Consider the following 23228-nt stretch of genomic DNA (forward strand, 5'->3'; position numbering starts at 1 on the left):
GGGAGGTGGTATTTGCACTATGTTTATATTTTTATGTACATTGTTTATATTGCTGCTTTTACAATGCCAAAAACTACTTCAATAAAATGTTTATTAAAAAAAATGTATTATTATATGTGGGTAGCACTGCTGCTTCACAGCGCCAGGGAGCCAGGTTCAATTCACTTTGGAGTCTGCATGTTCTCTCCGTGTCTGCGTGGGTTTCCTCAGTGAGCTCCAGTTTCCTCTCGCAAGTCCCGAACAACATGCTTGTTAGGTGAATTGGACATTCTGAATTCTTCCTCAGGAGCCTGTTCAGGTGTACCGAGTGTGGCGACTGGGGGATTTTCACAGTAACTTCATTGCAGTGTTAATGTAAGCCTACTTGTGACACTAAAAGATTATTATTAAATCGTGTCCATCTGTATTGATCCTTTATTTCAGTGTACACAATTGATATTCGATCTTTAGGTGCCTTCCAATAAATACAGAAGGAGTCATCTGCACACACCCCATTAAGTGCTACTTTAAAAAGTGAAAATGTTAAGAATGCGCTTCTAAACCGCAGCTGCTGGCTTGAATAATTCCCCAAATCCTGGAATACAAAATCTTGTTACAAAATACATAGAAAAAAATCAACTTATATTCAACCAAAAATACAAACTCATGACACTGCTTTGTTCCTTGAGCTGAGGAAAATAACACTTTTCTGTTACAACATGCTCAAATTAGGACAACTCACATTGTCACAGCCACCAAATCGATATACCAGTCTGAAGAGTTTGAAGAGATTCAGATCCTTATAGCCCAGTACAGGTGGTTTATTGATGGGTGTTCCTAGAAAATGCAATCAATCGGTTACATTCCTAAAATACAAAAATGTTCCAGAGAATTATGCAAAAACCTCAAGTGCACCATCACGCCATACCATTGATGTTCCCTTTTAAATTTAGCTTTTACGCCTGGTGTTTTGATCAGTTCACTGTCCCATTAGATTTATGTGCATGGCCACCCATGAGCATCATTTCTCATAGAAAAAGGTCTGCATCCTCGGTGGTGGAGTTGAAAGGTAAGTGGGAGGAGGAGTAGGGAGAGGAAATCGAAGAGGGGACGTGGGCAGATGCCCTAGGGAGGGTGAACTCTTCCTCTTCGTGCGCGAGGCTCAGCCTCATACAGTTTAAGGTGCTGCACTGGGCACACATGGCCGGGACAAGGATGAGCAGGTTCTTTGGGGGTGAGGACAGGTGTGTTAGGTGCTCAGGGAGCCCAGCAAATCACACCCATATGTTCTGGGCATGCCCAGCGCTGGGGGAATTTTGGAAGGGCGTAGCGAGGACGGTGTCGAGGGTGGTAGGATCCAGGGTCAAATCGGGCTGGGGGCTCGCAATATTTGGGGTGGCAGAGGAGCCAGGAGTGCAGGAGGCGAAAGAGGCTGGAATTCTGGCCTTTGCGTCCCTGGTAGCCCGGCGAAGGATTCTCCTTCAGTGGAAAGATACAAGGCCCCCAAGCGTGGAATCCTGGATCAGCAATATGGCAGGGTTCATTAAATTGGAGAGGGTGAAATTCGCCTTGAGAGGGTCGGTACAAGGGTTCTTTTGGCGGTGGCAGTTGTTCTTAGACTTCCTGGCAGAACGATAGATATTGGTCAATGGCAGCAGCAGCTCGGGGGGTGGGGGGAGTTACTTTATTTTTGTTTATGTTATTTACACTGGAAGGGTCTGAGGGGGTGTATACACCTGTTGTCTTAAGTTGGGGTGTTAATGTTAATTTATTATTTAGGTACAGGGGGGGGGGGGGGGGGTTTGGGGGGTTGCTTTTTTAGATTGTGTTTTGTACTTAACCCGGTTAGGTTCTTTTTTCTTTCTCATTTTGTTATTGATATTTTATGAAAACCTTTAATAAAAATTATTTTATTTAAAAAAAGAGAAAAAGGTCTGCACAATAACTTGCAAGTTACTGTGCTGGCACATGCCCACATAGCTTCGCAGGAGAGGTGCATAGCATCAAAATACATTCTCACTTTCCATGCATCAACTTTCACATGTTTTACCTTATTTTGCAAGTCAATTAATTATATTCACAGCAGGCCACACAACCATATCATACTCAATAGCACAAGTGTATGTACATCATTTGTTCACAATGGCTACAGACATATGTCAATCAAGTTTGTACATCTTAACCCAAGGAGTTTAGAATTACTTACATACATATTTTGGGGAGTTTTGGTACTTGTTTAATTATGGATGGAAAAATTATATGAGCACTCCATTAACACACTTAATCTTGCATTACTGATCTCTCCAAAATGGTGGAGGAAAATTATTTTACATTAAAGCTGTAATTTACAGCACTGAAGTGTGTGAATAGCAAACTCAGTGGCCTGTTATATAGGAGCACTGGCACAGGGGTTTCAATTGCGCAAGACCATCTGTACAGCGCAACATTTTGAAGTCACTTTAAGCTTTATTTCAAAATATTTTGGTTACACAAGTCACTTTCATTTATAAAAAAAACTTCCCGGTTACGTATTTATTGGCACTGTCCACATCTTTTAGACTTGCATTAAATCAGAAACCAATTCATAGATCAAAGTATATACACAAGATAAAAGGCCAGCTTCCGTTTTCAAGAAGCCCTTACCCCTATCCTCCATAAACTTGTACAATTGCTGCAAGAAGTTATCTCTCTCCTCTGGATCAAGCTCCTCTTCTGACTGGAAAGAGAGAGAGATCAACAGTCAAACATCTTGCCCCACAATGAAAGTTACAATCGGAAATTGTGACTGAATGTTGTGCAAACATTAGCAGACAGGGTCTTCACAAACATCTCGTACAGGCCACAGCTATACTTCTGCTGACTTTGGAATATAGTTCAGCAATTGAATAAGAAAATCAATCAAATGTTATAATTTTCCATTCTTTTGAAAGCAGCTGATTTATCCTTGGTATGAATGCTGTGGAACAATAAATTTATCATCTCCTGGAGTTATCATCCTGAAGGCAGGTCTTTGGCAATTATCCACCTAATCATGAAATGGTGTCATCATTTTTTACTATGGATAGGAGGCAGGCCCCAAGTCAACCTCAGCCAGAACGGGGCTAAAACCCCATGCGGTTGGTGTAGTCTGATCCACATGCTAGCCATCCAGTCTATTAAAGAACTCTCAATGCCCCCCCCACCCGCCCATATACAAAACTGCTTCCGGAAGAAAGAGAATGAATGAATATTTAAGATAATAATTTTTTAAATCCATGATGATTTAGAATGAGCTGCCTGAAAGAATGGTTGAAGCAGATTCAACAGCAATTTTCTTTTTTTTTCAATTAAGGGGCAATTTAGCATGGCCAATCCACCTACCCTTCACATCTGTGGGTTGTGGGGGGGTGGGGGTGGGGGGGAGACCCACACAGACACGGGGAGAATGTACAAACTCCACATGGACAGTGACCCGGGCCTATGTTCAAACCCTTGGTGCCGTGCGGCAGCAGTGCTAACCACTGTGCCGCCTAACAGCAATTTTCAAAAGGCAATTGGATACATTCTTGAAAATTTGGAGTCCAGGACTATGGGGAAAACCCTGAGGGAGTGGGACAAATTGGAAAAGACTTTTAATGAGTCAGCACAGCCACACTGGGCCAAATGGCCTTCTTCTGTCTTGTGTGGACCCATGATTCAACTCAATTATCAAGTGACGTCTCCATAAAAATGAGCAGAGACAGATTTTGGTGAACAACTGGTTTAACAATCATTGGACCACCTGAAACTTTATCTGATGATGCTCCCCATCACTTAAGCTGCTGACGAACCCAAGATTTTCCATAAATGTCAAGATAATTCCAACTTTTCTTCATCATAAACCTTCTTAAATAACAATCTCCTTGAACAATGAGTGCAAGGAGCTCAGATTATGACCATTCATTCAATAGCCTCCCTCTCTTCACTAGCCTATTGGACAAGCTTCCCCAGATGTTCACTGGCTGCCTAGCTCCAAACTCGCATCTTCTCTAGATTCTAGCCCATTTTCTGCAATGTTCTGTGACTTTAGCTTGTCCATGAGACCTATGCCTGTGTTAATTCATTGTTAAGTCAGATGGTAAAAACCAGACAGCAATCTTTTCACATAATTCACATATCAGCCTCCTCCCTAATTAACATTGTATCCCAGAAGTCTCTCTTTGTGCACAAGATACTTAATCAATGTCATTTACCTGTGTATCCATAACTTTTATAATAATAGAAACTTTAGTGAAATATATAGATCCTCCCCGTAAAACATTATAACAAACAATCTTTAAAAATCAAATGAGAGGATTTTCTATATTCTGTATATCATATAATGCAAGAGGTCTTTTAGGATTTCCAATAGATTTTTTGCACAAGCATTTCCTTTTGGAAAACAATCTGATAGTTGGTGCTTGTCCAGGTAATTTTCTTTCTGGAATCCGTAACCTTTTTTCAGCCACTCTTTATCAAATGTATGTTATTCCACAGGGAATAGTTATCTACAGATGGCAAACCATTTTCAGAAATCCTTTGTATAGGATTTCCCTTAAAATATTTGGCAAGCAGGATCCCATATCTATTACTTCTTCTACAGACACTCTTTCTCCAGCTAAGGTACTTTCAACCACATTTTTATTTTCTTAGCTTTCCAGGCCAAGGGAATAACACCCGAGCATGCTTTTCTCTATGTTTAATTTCTTTAATGTGTTATTTGCACCTACAACATCCTCAATTGTAGCCAGTTTCATCAAAGTATTTAGCTTCAAAACATCAAAACTTTCAATGTGTTTTCTCTGATTACAAAGCCAACATAACCATTCATCCCAGCTTCTTAACCACTCTTATTTTTTCTTTAGCTGTCAAATCACCTTTCTGTCATGACTAAGAACGATTTATAGGATACAAGTAACACATTCTAGATATGATTGATTCAAGGCTATTCCTGACTTATTCTGCTTAATGTCGAAGCGTTCATGTTTAAAGGCCCAGAAGCCGGAATTGCAATCTTAATTTGCCTATAATATTATTTATAACAAATTGCACAAATTCCACAGAACCGCCTCAGAAGAAAATCATCAGCTTGCATCATAAAGATGCCCAAGAGTTTTTCTTTGTAATACCAGCAAAATATTGCTACATCTGCATTCAGTTGAGCAGAGCAAAACAGTCCCAAATCGCAAAACACTACTTGTAATGCATAATCGAATCCATAAATGCATTTGTTTCCACAGCGTTGCTTTAGCCTATTAAGGCTAAAAAGGCTGTATCTGTACATATCTATCAGTAGGCATAAAGTTCCTTCCAACCATCCAACTGTTTTTGTTTTGCCTCTGCCATTAGTTTATCTTCGAATTTGCTAGCAGCCTCCAAACTTTTCCAGTCCAGCTTCTAATCCTGCTCCTGGATTATTCTATTGTCCTGGTTCTATTGAATATGCTATGGCCTTTACTCGTCCTCCTACGTCTTTCTGATCTACTCCTACAGGATCTGGCCCTCCAAAGTTAGAGGTTCTGCCATCAGGACATGATTCTTCTGATTGCACGAGTCACTTCCAGATTCACTATGCAAATTTGCACTGCATTTCTTTGCTTTCCACTGTTCCATCTCATTTTGCCATTCCACAGATCGGATCTCTTTTTCCATCATCTTGGGCATTTAGCCAACATTTGAACTTACCAGTAGCTTTATCTGCTCTTCCCACAATAACATCCCTCCATTCATTGGATCCTTCTGGCATGTTTGAGACCCTAGTACTGACTTGAGGCAGTTGTCTTTTGGTTATCATAGCCCTGATCTGTGCAGTAGCATCATTGTGCCTATCACCATCCCTAACCTACCATTTTCTGTTCCTCATAACAGTCAAACATATGCATATGTGAGATGCAGCATTCTTCATTGCCTTCTATTAATTGCTCAGATTCTGAATTGTTACAAAAATAAATTTTGAGTACCCAAACCTTTTTTTTCCCAATTAAGGGGCAATTTAGCATGGCCAATTCACCTACCTTGCACATCTTTGGGTTTTGGGGTAGAGACCCACGCAGACATGGGGAGAGTGTACAAACTCCACACGGACAGTGGTCCTGGGACGGAATCTCCCCATGTCTGCGTGGGTCTCACCCCCACAACCCAAAAAGATGCGCAGGGTAGGTGGATAAGCCACCCTAAATTGCCCCTGAATTGGAAGAAAAGAATTAGGTACTCAAAATGTATTATTTTTAAATTACTGAAAGGAATTTCAGCTACAGTGTTCCACGACCACAATTTTCATATTTCTGCACATCTCTAAACTCGCCATTGGCAGACTGCACTCCCAATGTCAGTCAAAGGTTTAGCTGGTGCTCCCAATCCCACATCAATTCTTCCAGAATTTTATCTACAAACATCATTCTGCCCTCATCATGTATTAACGTAAAAACATTGAAACTGAGTGCCATGCTTTAAAATGTAAATGAAAATGTTTCTCATACCTTTAAATCCTTGCCTACTATTGAATTAGTCGCATGCCAATGGCAGGCTTACAATGGGCTGTGATGTATGTAAAAATATTTTTACACATAGCACATTTTTCACAAATCTCTTTGATGAGCCTTGTGTACTCATCAATCATGTCTATGATGTTTAGTAGGATTTTTAATCTGTGCCAAGAAGGGTAAGCAAACAATCTATATAGTTTTAAGACAACTTGTTTTTTCCCCTCAAATTTTTAATCACCTGATGTCTTTAACATTCGGATTCGAAATTCCAGGTTAAGAGGATATAATAGTGCCCTGATTGGATAGTTTCATGTCCAGTTTCATTTGTGCCTGCTCATGGAAGACTTGCTTAGCAGCTAGGGTATCTCATCAGAGGCAACATCTGTACTAACAGTTTGGATTACTCTCGCTATTTTCCATAGAATCACTATTCTTTTCAGTAACTTCAGTAATGTTGTCAACCTTGAATCATGTAGAACTTCCATGCTCCCTGACTGTAGGGAGTCAGTCCTACAGTCTGTACTGTATCCCCATCCACAATGATGGAGGAGCCCAGCATGTATGTGTGAAAGACAAGGCATTTGCAACAATCCTCAGTCAGAAGTGCCGAGTGGATGATCCATCTCGGTCCTATGGAGGTCCCCAGCATCACAGATGTTAGTTTTCAGCCAAGAGAATTCACTCCCTGTGATATCAAGAAACGGCTGAAGGCACTGGATACTGCAAATGCTACAGGCCCTGACAATACCCCGGGGAATAGAACTGAAGACTTGTGCATCTCCAGCCAAGCTGTTCCAGTACAGCTACAACACTGGCATCTACCCGGCAATGTGGAAAATTGTCCAGGTGTATCCTGTACACAAGAAACAGGACAAATCCAACCCAGTCAATTGCCCTATCACTCTACTCTCCATCATCAGCAAAGTGATGTAACTTTGATAAGGATGTAACTCATGTTCCACGTCCACTTCATTTTTCCACTCGTCATAAGGTTCAGATGCAGGGCGGCATGGTGGCACAGTGGTTAACACTGCTGCCTCACGGCGTCAAGGACCCTGGCTCGACCTCGGCCCCCGGTCCCTATCCGTGTGGAGTTTGCACATTTTCCCTATGTCTACGTGGGTCTCACCCCCACAACCCCAAAAATGTGCAGGGCAGTTAGATTGACCATGCTAAATTGCCCCTTAATTGGGGAAAAAAAAGAATTGGGAACTCAAGTTCAGATACAGAGAACATTGGGGGATATCATATCCTGACAATTGACACTTGCTTTCAGCCATTCTTCACAAAAGCAGCTGGGACTAAAATCTTCTGAACCAAGACTCATTGTCCCAGAAGTCTTCATTTATATCTGCTCAAGGTACTTAATCTTGATAATACACACAATATACCATTGGCATCCTGTTCCCTTGAACCTAATCCGAACAGAAACTGTTGACCACTCAACTTCCCTTTTTAGATCCCATGTTAACTGACATTATTAACTGTCCCCTCCCCTCATGTATTGTTCACCCATAATTTTCTTTTGAGTACATGGGCAATTTGTTTACGTGCACAGCCCCGACTAGATTTGTTGTGTAGCTGCCAAGGGAGAGGGCGAACATTGGTCCCCACCTACTTCAAACCTGCTGTCATCACCTACTCCTCAAAAAACCATCCTTGATCCATCTGTCCATGCAATCTCCTTTTCCTCGAACATATTATCACTTTTCAAATTCATGCCCACCGACAATTCCGTATTTAAAACACTTCAATCAGGATTTGTGTACTGACAGCTTTTCAAAGGCCCTAACTGACTACCACAAATAAACTATCCTTCATCATCCTTCTCAGCTGATCTGCAGACTTCAACGCTGTTGACCACACCATCCCCCTCCAAAGCTTTTCCACTGTTGGGTAGAATTACTTGTTTGATTCCATTCTTGCCTGTAGCCAGAGAATTATTTGCAATGGTCTCTCCTCCAATTCACACACTGAAACCTCGAGTCCCCCAAAGAATCAATCCCTTCTTTCCTCATCGACATGCTACCCCTCGCCAGTATCATCCCAAAACACACCAGATTCCACCTGTATGCATTTGACACAGAGAGCTCTATCTCACCACCATCTCTCTGGATTCCTTTACTGTCTCAGATTTGTCAGTGTTTGCTTGACATTCAATACTGGATAAGTAGAAATAAATATTTGAATGATTGAAGTCATTGCCACAAAACCAGTTCCCTGTTCAGTTGCCATCTCAGACAACTTTAAGTGGAGTAAGACTGTCCGTCAGCAATCTTGATGTTGTTTGAGCAGCGTCAGCTGAGATGTTGGAGGGAATGTTTAAACCACCAAACAGCCCATCAACCGAACCCTTCAAGAACCACCTACTCTCACATGGCAGAATCTGCCATTCCAGAACTCAACTGAAACAGAGTAGAAGCAAGTCATTCTCAATCCTGAGGGACTGTCTAAGAAGAAGACGCTTCAAAAATGTTTAATTAGTGGCAAGGCACTTTGGGATGTCCTGTGCTAATGAAACCCAAGTCTTCCTTTATCTTTTCTTTTCATTCTGGGATAAAATTCCAACCACATATTTGCACCATCACCAAGCTTGCTTACTTCCACCTGCGAAAAACTACTCGACTCCAATCTTGCTTCAGCTCATGAGGTTGAAACCTTCATCCATGTCTCAGTTGCCTCCAGACTTAACTTCTTCATTGCACCTCCGACCAAACTCTCATCTTCCATTCTGCATAAACTTCTGTTCATCCAAAACTCTGCTGCTCATATCTTAAGTCGCTCCATTTGTTCGCTGACCTACACTGGGTCCTGGTCCAACAATGCCTCAACTTTAAAATCCTCATCCATGTTGTTGAACCCCTCATTACCTGCTCCCTGCAGCTTCCTCCAGCATTACACGTCTTTGAGATATCTGCTCTCTTCTAAATCTGGCAACTTCTGCATCCCTAAATGTAATTGCACCACCATTGGCAGCTGTGTTTTCAACTGCCTCGGTCCTGTGAGAAACACTGCTCACTTAATAAAAGTTCATTTCTCACAGTCCTAAGATCCAAAATTCTCTCTGTAAACCTCTCTGCATCTCTTCTCTTCTTTTCAGATGCTCCTTAAAACCTACCTCTTTGATCAAGCACTGTCTTCTCTCCTGATATTTCCTTATGTGGCAAAGTGCTTCTCTTGAAATCGGCAATTGCCATTTTACTTTAAATGACTATCCTGTTGTTGAGTCATGTGTTTTCCGCATTTTTCTTTCTCTTCCTTCCCCCCGCCCCCAAATATTTAAATCACTTCTCCAGCAAAATGTTGCAAATCCAATTTTCTGAGCCTTCAATTTCAAATGCCTTCAATTTCAAATTTACACTTGCAAATATGCCTGTAAACTGAGATCCAAGGAGATTCCCTTCGTTGGATATCACCGTGCAAGACAGAACATGCTCAATAAACAGTCAAATGCCATCGTTCTAGCACAAGTAAGTACATGATCACAAATACCAACGGATCCTATATTATTTTCAAATAACTCTTAAATAGTTACAACTTTGAAGAAGCTATATTCTGGTAAGTTGCAAAGGACGGTGTTGTAAAATGGACAGCGGCCTGAATTGTGGGTCTGATATAAAATTGAGCACTCTTAAATTTAAAAATTGGACATTTTAAATCAAATCACAGTCAGCTCCAAGACAGGCCTGAGTTTGAATACACTGAACACAGACAAACTGCCAGTACAAGCCTGAACCTGCTCTGTCAATCACCCATCAGGTAATAATCGGTCGTATTCAAATGAATTGATTGTTTTGGGTTGCCCAGATAAAGCTAGACATTCTGACACCCAGTTCTCCTGCCATTACCATATGTGGAGAGATGTTATGTGCAAACAATACACCTAGGAATGGATTCCTGGGGTTGGGTTCCTGATGTCCTGCAGAGTTGCAATTGGCAACACTATTGGGTAATGCGACCCCCGCCCAAAGACTTCATTGACTGAGGGCCAGAGAACTTTCTGACAAGGTGAGAAAAGGGGTATAAAGATGGACATCCAGGACCCTCCCCAGCTAAGACTCGCAGAGGGAACAGAGAAGATTTGATGACCAACCAGAGACGGAAAAAAGCAGCGTGCAAGACCCACCTTTGCGGATGAAGGCCCCGAGGAATCAAGAGTCAAAGAACCGACTTGCAGCTCGACGAAGTCCATCGACTCAGGTAGTATTAAGACTCTTGGGATCATTTAGTATTGTTTTGGGATAGTCTAAGATGGGGGTAACTATTTTTATTGTTTGACAAATAAATTTGGTTGAATCATACTCTTGTAATTGTCCTTTGATCATCTCACAAAGAAAGACACCTGGGTAAAACATTTGAGTAATAAACTGGTCGAAGTGTCTGAGGTTTACAGACAATGGAATGAATATGGGAAACTTATGTTGTGATCCTGGTTGGGACCGTAAACATTTAAAAAGAAATTTGAATACCCAGTGACTGCAAGAGTGTACAGTTTAAAACAAAACAATTTTAGCATACAAGAAACAAGTAAAGCAAACATCGCCTTGGGTGAATAATTATACTTTACATTGAAAAGCAGAATAAAAAACAATCACTTTAGGCTAAAATTCTTAACGGAACCTCCCCATTTTCCTTGTGATCTCCCCCCAAAAAGTTTGACTACGTATCAGGCTCTTGGAAGGTTAATTCACTTTTTGTGGGACCAATGGAAAGGTCCCACAAATTCTGAAATTCACTGACTTCTCCTTGGTGTTCCAGCTATTCTTTGTAGTACGAAATTTCATGGGGGATCCTTCCATTAGTTTTTGACTAAGCGATCCTGCAATTTTCCTTTAAAACCTCACAAATGTGGACTTCTCAGCTCAAATCATTGTATTCATGATTAGTGCCTTCACCAGAAATATCCCCGATTCCTGATAATCCTTTTGCTTCTGGTCTACAGCTATTTTTCTGCTCCTAGTATATTTTTTCTTTCTTTCTCTGCCTGAACAGACGGCTTACATTCATAAAGTCAGGTGCTTTAGTTCAATCCCAGAGACCTTCTGGAAAAATCCAGACAACTTCCCAGAATTCTAAACAAGGCTCCATCCTCAATGTCTTCATGGCAACCGAGGTTGGTCGAGATGTTTTTCAAAATATTTTTTTTAAATACGATTTTAACATAAACAAAACAATGCCAAACAACAAGAACAGACCAACCCTCCCCCCCCCCCCCCCCACCCCACTCTGCCAACCAACACCCCAATAACTAAAAAAAAAAAGACCCCCTTAACCAACTCTTTAAAGTGAAGAATAAACAGACCCCACCTCTTGTGGAACCCCTCGATTGCCCCCAAGGTAACCGTAACCTTCTCCAAATGCAGGCACTCCAGTCAGGCTGACCTCCACTCCAATGGGGACCCGTCTGCATGCAATCATCGAGGTGAAGGCAGTAACATCTGACCCTGCTCCAGTCTGCAGCTCCGGCAAGTCCAACACCCCAAATATTGTCCCCCGGGGACTGAGTGCCAAATCCAGGTGCACGATTGCTGACGTGGTGCTGAAAAACACACCCAAAATCTCTGCAACTTCAGCCACGACCATAATATATGTATATGGTTAGCCAGACCTCTCCCACACTGCTCACAAGTGTCCTCTATCACCTCAAACAACCTTCTCATCCTCGACCTCATCAAGTGCATCCAGTGCACCACCTTTAACTGTTATCAACCCCAGCCTCGCAAACGAGGTTGAGGCATTTACCCTCTGCAACACAACACCTCACACCACAACCCTGCCTCCAATGCCACTCCCAGCTCCTCCTCCCACTTGGCCTGAACCCCCAACAGCGACACCATATCCTCCTCCAAAAGTTTCCCATAAATCGCCGAGATGACACCCACCCTCCACCAGCGACAACACCAGCCCAACGAGGAGGAAGGTGTCACCGGAAACATCAGAAAAATCTTCCTTGCAAAGTCCCGCACTCCTCCTCCTCCCAGCCGCGGAAACGGAAACTTCCGTCAACTCCTCCAAACGTGCCAACCGCCCTTCCAAAAATACGTCCTTCATTTCCATCACCCCAAGCTCCTCCAATACCCAAAACCTAGCAACCAGTCTCACCGGTTCAAACATGGGGAATGGATTCTCCTCCAGCGGGTTGCTCCATTTTGCCGGAGGCCGGGGGTTACCAGACGGCGTGGGGCTGCCTCACAATGGGAAACCCCATTGACCGGTCGGCGTAACGGAGAACCCCGCCGGCGAGTTGAGGCAGAAATGTAGCGCGGCGGGGCGGAGAATCCCGCCACTGATTCGCGCGAACTGGCATCAGCTTCGACCCAGCCCCTAACTTAAAATGCTGCTGAAATTGCCTCCATATCTTCAACGTGGCTACCGTACTAACCACCGGACTACCCAATTATTTCCCTGGAGCAAATGGGAGCAGCGCCGTTGCCAGCACTCGCAACCCCGACATATTCTCACCCACATCGCCTCTGGCTCCCTACCCCAGCCCCACACCTTCTCGACGTTCGCTGCCCAATGATAATACATCAGGTTTGGGAAAGCCAACTCCCCTTGACTGTCACCCTCGCTGAAGCACTGTCCTCCGAATCCGTCTTCGGAAAAAAGGTCAGCGAGCACTGGAATAAAAATAAAAGCTGTGGCAAGACATTCATCTTCACCGCCTGCCAATGATAGGGGGAGGCTGACCCACCTCAACAAATCTGCCTTGACCCTGCATATCAGGCTCGTAAAATTCAATTTACCGAGCCGGGCCCAGTCCCAAGCCACCTGCACCCCCAGGTACCTGGGGCGTCATTCTCCGACCCCCCGCCGGGTTGGAGAATGGCCGTTGGCTGCCGTGAATCCCGCCCCCGCCGGTTGCCGAAGTCTCCGGTACCGGATATTCGGCGGGGGCGGGAATCGGGCCGCGCCGGTGGCGGGCCTCCCCCGCTCGATTCTCCCGCCCGGATGGGCCGAAGTCCCGCCGATAAATTGCCTGTCCCGCCGGCGTGGATTAAACCACCTTTTGAACGGCGGGACAAGGCGGCGTGGGCGGGCTCCGGGGTCCTGGGGGGGGGGGCGATCTGGCCCCGGGGGGTGCCCCCACGGTGGCCTGGCCCGCGATCGGTGCCCACCGATCCGCGGGCGGGCCTGTGCCGTGGGGGCACTCTTTCCCTTCCGCCTCCGCCACGGTCTACACCATGTCGGAGGCGGAAGAGACTCGATCCACTGCGCAATGGCGGGAAACTGTCAGCGGCCGCTGACGCTCCCGCGCATGCACCGCCCGGGGATGTCATTTCCCCGCCAGCTGGCGGGGCAACAAAGGTTGTTTCCGCCAGCTGGCGGGGCGGAAATTCCTCTGGCGTCGGCCTAGCCCCTCAATGTTGGGGCTCGGCCCCCAAAGATGCGGAGCATTCCGCACCTCAGGGGCGGCGCGATGCCCGTCTGATTGACGCCGTTTTGGGCGCCAGTCGGCGGACATCGCACCGTTTCCGGAGAATTTCGCCCCTGAAGTGAGTTGTCGCCACACGAAACAGCAATCCCCCCCAAGCCAGTTCTGGCCCCTGGAGAGAAAACCAAGACGCACTCGCTTTTCTTGAAATTCAATTTGTATCCCAAGAAAGCCCCAAATTGCCTGAGCAGCCCCATTATATCCCCCACGGAGAGACCGGAGTTAGAAATAGACAACAAAAGGTGGTCAGCTTACAGGGACACCTTATGCTCCACCACCCCCCTCCGCTCACTATCTCCCTCCACTTATCCGAGCACCTCAGCTCAATGGCAAAGGGCTCTATCACCAGCGCAAACAGAAGGGGGGACATGTCACATCCCAGTCTCGTTGCCCTATGCAGTTGAAAATATCACGAGTTCACCTCATTTGTATGAACATTCGCCTTTGGTTCCTTATATAACGTTTGACCCACAGCCTTAGGCCCAATCCCAAACCGCTCCAAAACCGCAAACAAATAACTCCACTCTACTAGATCAAATGCCTTCTCCGTATCCAGCGCCTCAACCATCTCCAGCTCCCACCTCTTTGCCGCAGAAGGCTGTTGAGGCCAAATCACTGAGTGTCTTTAAGACAGAGATGGATAGGATCTTGATTAATAAGGGAATCAATATGGGGAGAAGGCTGGAGAATGGAGATGACAAAATATCAGCCAAGATTGAATGGTGGAGCTGACTCGATGGGCCGAGTGGCCGAATTCTGCTCCTTTGTCCTATGGTCTTATTTCCTTCCCTAAATGACATTAGTGAACCAGATGAGTTTTTAACGACAATTGGCAATGGTTTCATGGTCATCATTAGACTTTTAATTCCAGATTTTTATTGAATTCAAAATTCCACCATCTGCAGTGGCAGGATTTGAACCCGGGTCCCCAGAGCATACCCTGGGTTTCTGGATTACTAGTCCAGTGACAAAACCACCACGCCATGGCCTCCCCTTAACTTTTATCTTCAAAATTAAAATCTTTTAACCTGGAGGGTTGCATGAATAATTTTACATTTCTAATGAAGTCAGGACAATTCTCCTGAAATTTACTATCTGCAGTTCCCAGCTAAATGAAGGCCACCTGCCATTTTTATGGCTTTTACCCTCCTAACTCTGACCTCATAGGTACATATGGAACATAGGAATTAGGAGCAGACATAGGCAATTCAGCCCCTCAAGCCTGCTCGATCATGCAATCAGATCATGGCTGATCTCAAATCCACCTCCCTAACTGTTCCCCATATCCCTTTAGCCCGTTTTTAAATTTCAGATCAGAAATATATCTATCTCCTTTTTTTCTCATGAACATTTTATTGAGGTATTTATGGTTTTACAACAACAACAAAATAAACAATGTACATGAATTCATAAGCATAGTGCAAAAGCAGTCTTCCTCCCTTACAGGTCCCACCTTTACTAACCCCCTACTCTAAACTAATCTAACCGCCCCCCCCCACCCCCTCTGCTGACGAATGGCTGCCACCTCCGGGCATTGACATTGACCCTCTCAAGGCGAACTTGATTTTCTCCAAACAGAGAAAGCTAGCCATGTCAGTGAGCCAGGTCTACGTCGTCAGGGGCTTGGAGTCCCTCCAAGCTAATAGAATCCGTCTCCGGGCTATCAGGGAAGCAACGGCTAGAACGTCTGCTTCTTTCTCCTCCTGGATTCCCGGGTCTTCCGACACTCTGAAAATCGCCATCTCTGGACTCGGTGCCACCCTTGTTTTTAACTCCTTGGACATGACATCCACAAACCCCTGCCAGAATCCCCCAAGCTTCAGGCATGCCCAGAACATATGGACATGGTTCGCTGGCCCTCCCGCACACCTATCTTCTACCGCAAAGAACCTGCTCATCCGGGCCACTGTCATGTGGGCCCGGTGAACAACCTTAAACTGTATCAGGCTGAGCCTGGCACATGTTGTGGACGCGTTGATTCTACTCAATGCGTCCGCGCAGAGGCCATCCTCGATCTCTCCTCCTAACTCCTCTTCCCACTTGCGTTTCAATTCCTCGGTCTGCATCTCCTCTGACCCCATGAGTTCCTTGTAAATATTAGAAACCCTCCCTTTTCCCACCCACACTCTAGAAACTACCCTGTCCTGTATCCCCCTTGGTGGTAGGAGCGGGAAGGTTGAGACCTGCCTGCATAGGTAGTCCCGCACATGCAAGTACCTAAACTCATTTCCCCTCGCCAATCCAAATTTCTCCTCCAGCTCCCTCAGGCTAGAAAAGCTCCCCTCTATAAAGATATCTCCCATCCTCTCCATCCCTGCTCTCTGCCATCTCCGGAACCCTCCATCCAGCCTTCCCGAGGCAAACCAGTGATCATTACAGATTGGAGACAACACCGAAGCTCCCTCCGCTCCCACATGCCCTCCTACATTGCCCCCAGACCGCCCCCCCCCCACCCCCCCCCCCTGCTCCGCTCAAGCATCCCCCTATTTTTACTCGCGGGGTCTTACCCACCCATCTAAAGCCAGTGATTACCTTATTGACCCGTTTAAAAAAGGACCGTGGAATAAAGATGGGGACACACTGAGACACAAACACGAATCTCCAGAGAATCGTCATTTTCACTGTCTGAGGGCAGCACCGTGGCGCAGTGGTTAGCATTGCTGCCTCATAGCGCCGAGGTCCCAGGTTCGATCCCAGCTCTGGGTCACTGTCCGTGTGGAGTTTGCACGTTCTCCCCGTGCTTGCAAGGGTTTCATCCCCACAACTCAAAATGTTCAGGCTAGGTGGATTGGCCACTCTAAATTGCCCCTTAATTGGAAAAAATGAATTGGGTACTCTAAATTTATAATAAAAAATTTTTTAAAATTTTATTTCACTGTCTGCACCCTCCCAGCTAATGACAACGGGAGCGCGTCCCACCTCCGAAAATTGTCCTTCATTTGGTCTACTAATCGGGCCAAATTTAACTTGTGTAGCCGTTCCCATTCCCGTGCCACCTGGATGCCGAGGTACTGAAAGCTTCCCCCTACCACCCTAAACAGCAGTTCCCCCAATCGCCTCTCCTGCCCCTTGCCTGGACCGCAAACATCTCACTTTCCCCCATATTTAGTTTATACCACGAGAGCTGGCCAAATTCCCCCAGAATCCTCATAAGTTCTTCCATCTCCTCCAATGGGTCCAATACATACAGGAGCAGGTAGTCTGCGTAAAGTGAGACTCTGTGTTCGACTCGCAATGGACCAGCCCCTTGAGGCTCTCAGCACAATTGCCAGCAGCTCTATGGCTAATGCAAACAACAATGGGGAGAGGGGGCATCCCTGTCTCATCCCCCGATGCAGTCTAAATAGTCCGATGTTGTCCTATTCATCCGTACACTCGCAACAGGAGCCTGATACAACAACCTGACCCAGTCAATAAAGGCCCGCCCAAATCCGAACCGTCCCAGTACCTCCCACAGATATTCCCATTTTACCCAATCAAAAGTCTTCTCTATGTCCTTTGCGACCACTACCTCCACATCCCTACCTTCTGGGGGCACCATGATCGCATTTAACAACCTTCTTACATTGGCCACCAACTTCTTACTCTTAAACCCCTTCGGTCCCCCAGATAACGTCCAGAACACAGTCTTCAATCCCAGAGGACAAGATTTTGGCCAGCAGTTTGGCATCCACATTCAATAGGGATATCGGCCTGTCGGACCCACACAGCTCCGAGTCCTTGTCCCGCTTCAGGATCAACGAGATTGTGGCCTGTCACATCATCGGGGGGAGCACCCCACGCTCCCTTGCCTCATTGAATGTCCTCATCAACAGCGGCCCCAATATCCCAGAGAACTTTTTATAGAACTCCACTGGGTACCCGTCCGGCCCCGGGGTTTTACCCGACTGCATAGCCTTCAGACCCTATGCTATCTCTTCCAACCCAATCGGGGCCCCCAGCCCTTCTACCAGCACCCCCCGTCCACCTTCGGGAAATTCACCCCCCCTAACAAGTGCCTCGGCCCCTCCGGCACAGCTGGGGATTCCGACCCATACAGCCGACTGTAAAACTCCTTGAACGTCTTATTCACCCCTGCTGAGTCTCCAACCAGGCTTCCGTCTCCGTCCTTTTCTTTCCCCATCTCCCTGGCTGCCTCCCTCTTTCTAAGCTGATCCGCAAGCATTCTGCTGGCCTTCTCCCCATGCTCATCGATCACCCCCTCGCCTTCCTCAGCTGCTCTACCGCCCTCCATGTAGTTAACAAACCAAACTCTGCCTGTAGCCTCCGTCGTTCCCTTAAAAGCCCTGCCTCTGGGGTCTCTGCATACCTCCTGTCAACCTGCAATATCTCCTTTATCAGTCGGTCCGTCTCTGCTCTGTCTGCCTTCTCCCTATGGGCCCGTATCGAGATCAGCTCCCCTCTAATCACCACCTTCAATGCCTCCCAGACCACCGCCGCCGAAACTTCACCCGTGTCATTTGACTTCCAGGTAGTTCTGAATACATTTCCTCAGCCGCCCGCACACCTCTTCGTCAGCTAAGAGTCCCACGTCCAGCCTCCAGTGCGGGCACTGGCTACTCTCCTTGCTCACCTGTAGGTCAACCCAGTGCGGGGCATGATCTGAGATTGTGATCGCCGAATACCCCGTGTCCACGACCCCCCTCAATAGAGCCCTGTTCAAAATACAAAAATCAAGCCAGGAGTACACTTTATGCATGTGTGAGTAGAAGGAGAACTCCTTCACTCTCGACTGCCCAAATCCCCATGGGTCCGTCCACCCCCCCCCCCCCCCCCCCCCCCAATCCATCTGCTCCATAAACCCCTTTAGCTCCTTTGCCATTGCTGGCACCCTGCCAGTCTTTGAGCTTGACCGGTCTAACCCAAGGTCAATAACTGTGTTAAAAGTCCACACCCATGACCAACTTATGTGAATTCAGGTCCAGGATCTTTCCCAGCATCCTCTTTACAAACTCTTTATCATCCCAATTTGGCGCGTACACATTTACTAGTACCACCTGCACCCCCTCCAGTTTCCCACTGACCATGATGTACCGGCCTCCCACATCCGCAGCTATTCTTCCTGCCTCAAATACCACTCGCTTATTAATCAGGATCGCGACCCCGCTAGTCTTCGAGTCCAGCTCAGAGTGAAAAACCTGTCCGACCCATCCCTTCCTTCATTTCATCTGATCAGTTACTCTAAGGTGAGTCTCCTGTAGCATTACCACGTCCGCCTTCAGTCCTCTCAAATGCGCGAACACACGTGCCCTCTTAAATCGGCCCATTTAGCCCTCTCACATTCCATGTGATCAGCCTAGTTGGGGGGGGCTCATCGCCCTCGCCCCCCCCTCCCCCTCCCCCTTCCCTCCCCCTCCCCCCTCCCCTCCCCCTCCCCCCTCCATCGCGATCAGCCATCGCCTTACTTGGGCCAGTCTCCAGCCCGCGCCCCACGCATCCGCCGCCCCGCCCCTAGGCAGCCTCCGCCCCCGACCTCCTTTCTGTCCCACATCAAAAGTCCCTCCCCTGTCAGCAGAATATTTGTTCCCGCTTCCCCCCCCTAGTAACAGCACTATATAAAGTGACCCCTTCGACAAGCGTAACATCTGTTCACCCCCCACTGCGCTTCCGTGAGCTGGCCTGCCCAGCTAGCTTGACGACTCCTGCCCAAGGCGCCAGACATTCTCCCAACTATTGTCCCCCCCCCTCCCCCCCCGCTGACACACATATTCAAAAGAAAAACAGTCCCAACACAATTGCCCTAAAAGAAAAAAACAAACCCGATAAACAAAGAAAAGATCAAACAGAAGATCCAAAATCTAACAAACACACCTCCATCCCCCATCAGTGCAAATGTAAACTTTAACTCACTCAGCTCTGCAACTGGCCCCAAATCAATACAGAAGGCATTACAAATAACATCCCAAAAAAGAAAAACAAGAAACATTTTTAACGTGAACGCTGCAGCAAAGTTCACAGTCCTCAGTCCACCACCAGTCCTTTCCTTCTCGCGAAGTCCAACGCTTTCTTGGGCGACTCAAAATAAAAATGTTGCTCCTCATACGTAACCCAGAGTCGGACCGGATACAGCAGTCCAAACTTCACCGTTTTCTTAAAAAGGGTGGACTTTATCTGATTGAACCCCACTCTTCTCCTGGCCACCTCTGCACTCAGATCCTGATAGATCCGCAGGATACTGTTCTCCCATTTACAACTCCGTGTCTGCCTGGCCCACCGTAAAATACGCTCCTTGTCCAAGTACCGGTGGAATCTCACCACCATTGCCCTCAGGGAGGTCCCCCACTCGCGGCTTCCTCACGAGAGCTCGGAGCCCTGTCCACCTCCAAGGGTCGGGAAAATGTCCCATCCCCCACCAATGTCTCGAACATCCCGCTATGTATGCCCCAGCGTCCGCTCCTCCGGACCCCCCCCCCCATGGAGACCGACAATTCTCAAGTTCTGCCGGTGGAGAACCTATTCTCTAGGTTCTCCACCGTCTCTAGGAGCCTTTACTGCTGGTCATCTTTCTCCTTCTTGAAACCATTTAATAACTCAGACTCCACCTCACTACGAGGCAACAAATTCCACAAATTCACCATCCTCTACGAGTAGCTCCTCCTCATCACAGTTCCAAATCTACCACCTCTCAACCTATATCTGTGACCTTGTTCTAGTTTGCGCCACAAGGGGGAACATTTGGTCTACGTTTACTTTGTCAATCCCTTTTAGCATTTTATATACCTCGATCAGTTCCCCTCTCATCCTTCTAAACTCCAGCGCGTTAATCCAAATTGTTTGATCTCTCCTCATACCTCAACCCTTTCATCCCCAGAATCAATCTGGTGATCCTCCTCTGAACTGCCTCCAATGCCACTACACCCTTCCTCAAACAAGGAGACCAAAACTGATCTCAATACTCCAGATGTGGTCTCTCCAACAGTCTATATAATCAACAGCACTTCTCTACTTTTATACTAGTCCTTTTTCAATTAGCACTAACATTCCATTTGCCTTTTTAATTACATGTTGTACCTGCATACCGATCTTCTGCGATTCATGAACAAAGGCACCCAGATCCCTCCGCCCAGTCGCATTTTTAATCTACTTTCCATTTAGATAATAATTTGCCTTTCTATTTTTTCAGCCAAAATGGATAACCTCACATTTATCCACATTAAACTCCATCTACCAATTTTTGGTCCAATCTCCTAGCATATCCATCTGTAGAATCTTTATCTCCTCTTCACTGCCTGCTTTCCTACCTCTTTTAGTACCATCGGCAAATTTTGCTATGCGACAGTCGAGGTCCAAAGACCCCTGCGGTACCCTGTTTGTTACAGTTCGCCAGCCAAATGTTGTGGGGAGTTTTCACCCCCACAACCCAAAGTTGTGCAGGATAGGTGGATTGGCCATGCTAAATTGCCCCTTAATTGGAAGAAAAATAATTGGGTACTCGAATTTTTTTATTTTTTTTTAAATGTTTGCCAAGCGTGGCTTACCCTTTATAAAACCATGCTGACAATGGTAGATTGAGCTTTGTCGTTCCAGAACCCTTTGAACTACCATTATTTGAGGTGTTCTGGCAATTTCTGAAGTCCAGCATTTTAATGACCGTAGCCATACAAATTTAACCTTCACAAAACTAAAACTTATTTCTAAAATATTAATATGAACCCTGAACTTTATGATTATCACAATATCTCCTACCCATTTCAATCCAAGGAGTTGGCAGTAAATGATAAATATATGTGAAAGATAAATTAAAAAACAACTAATTATCTGATCATTATGAACTGAAATTTGAAAAAAGAATCTGATGCTCTTTGTTTCAGAGTATTCCAGCACAATTCCGTTTTGAATCACTGATTAATTATGGAATCTGCAACAATAAATTCAAATAGAAATGCACACATTACAAAAATAGCTCATCTAAATCTATTCATTGTTATCCGTTTCTCAAGTATAGCAGTACTATTAATCAAATCATGAAAAGGAAAATTATCACCTTGTATATTACACATGAAACACCTTAAGAGCTAGTGCCACACAACATGACCTGGCCATTCATTAAAAATCTTAGTTTTTTAAAAATCTGGTTATTAGCATATTGCTGTTTGTGGAAGCTGACTATGCCGAAATTGGTTGTGATTCCTCAATTAAAATAGTGACTGCACTAAATAAGTTAATTCTCACACACACAAAAGACCCAACATCAGTTATAGCCTCCTTCTTACTCTAAATTTTTAAGAGTTTATAATTTACTGCCTGGTCCAAGAACAGATCATAGCAGTTTTATTTTTACCTGAAGATCTCTCTTGGCATTGCTCATGATAAATTAGAGATCATTGTTTAATAATAGCTCAGAACAACTGGATTATAAAATAGCTGAATATTTTCATTTTGATAACCATTTTGTAATAGGAATTGTGGGACTTTGTTGAGGAAAGCCTTCTGCTGCAAATGTATAATGTTTATTTTGACCTGTTATTTTAAGTACACCAAGTCTAAATAGACCACAGCAGAGATCTGATCCTCCAGCTGCTCAACTGTACTCTGCAGACAAGAGCTGGTACAACCCGAGGCAAATTGGAGCCACATTACTCCTGTACAGGGCAGTCTCTCCTCAAATTCACAACTTCATGTCAATCTCTCAATTCCTTCATTTAGGAAAACAGGAGGAAAAAAAACAGGAAGTAAATAGCTTTCTCTCACTGCCCAACTATTATTTGCTGCATTATAAATATTTCACTTAAGCCAGTCAGGTGAAAGTGTGATACACTTTACATACATTATGATTTTAAAATTTGACAATCATGACCTATTTGAGTGTGATGGATAAGGTACAAATGAGTGTTTTATTAAAATACATTTACCAGAGTTATATTACTCAGATATGCAGTTTGTTCTAAATAATTGCAAAGCCAAGATTTAATAAAGGTGTATACACATTTAAAAATATGATAGTGGGAGGAGCAATCAGGACACAAGATTTACTTCACAGCAATTTAAACAATCTATAACCATAAAGGGGTCAAAATTCTGCAGCACAATCTATCTGGAGTAAAGCTTTTCACTCCCTTTCCTAATTAGCCAATTAATGACATTACTTGGCTTTACTGTTGCTTTTTGGGGCCTGGAGAAAAAAATCCAACATTAAGTTCAAGTCATGGAAAGCTGATTTGAAAATATGGCAAACTTCCAAAGGCTGTCTGCCAAGCTGCTGCAAAGTCTTGAATTACTTTGGAGCACACTCATGATAAAACCATCAGCACGTTGCTCGGGAAACCCTGTAGGATGTACAGTAGATACCCACCCATTTCACCTTGAACAGGAAGATTTTTAATTAATTCTAT

The 23228-nt window shown here is 45.2% G+C and overlaps 1 protein-coding gene across 10 annotated transcripts in view; it reads right to left on the reverse strand.

Moving 5' to 3' along the window:
- Positions 1-23228, reverse strand: part of arid4a (AT-rich interactive domain 4A) — a 187505-nt gene that overhangs the window by 83217 nt on the left and 81060 nt on the right. For all 10 annotated transcript variants that reach the window (XM_072489314.1, XM_072489269.1, XM_072489277.1 and 7 more), the window contains 2 exons: positions 2623-2695; positions 722-816 (listed from right to left, as the gene is read on the reverse strand). In XM_072489314.1, coding sequence (XP_072345415.1) covers positions 722-816; positions 2623-2695 — 168 coding nt within the window. The remainder of the gene's footprint in view (positions 1-721; positions 817-2622; positions 2696-23228) is intronic.

The sequence above is a fragment of the Scyliorhinus torazame genome, chromosome 2, assembly GCF_047496885.1.
Source record: "Scyliorhinus torazame isolate Kashiwa2021f chromosome 2, sScyTor2.1, whole genome shotgun sequence".
Classification (NCBI taxonomy): domain Eukaryota; kingdom Metazoa; phylum Chordata; class Chondrichthyes; order Carcharhiniformes; family Scyliorhinidae; genus Scyliorhinus; species Scyliorhinus torazame.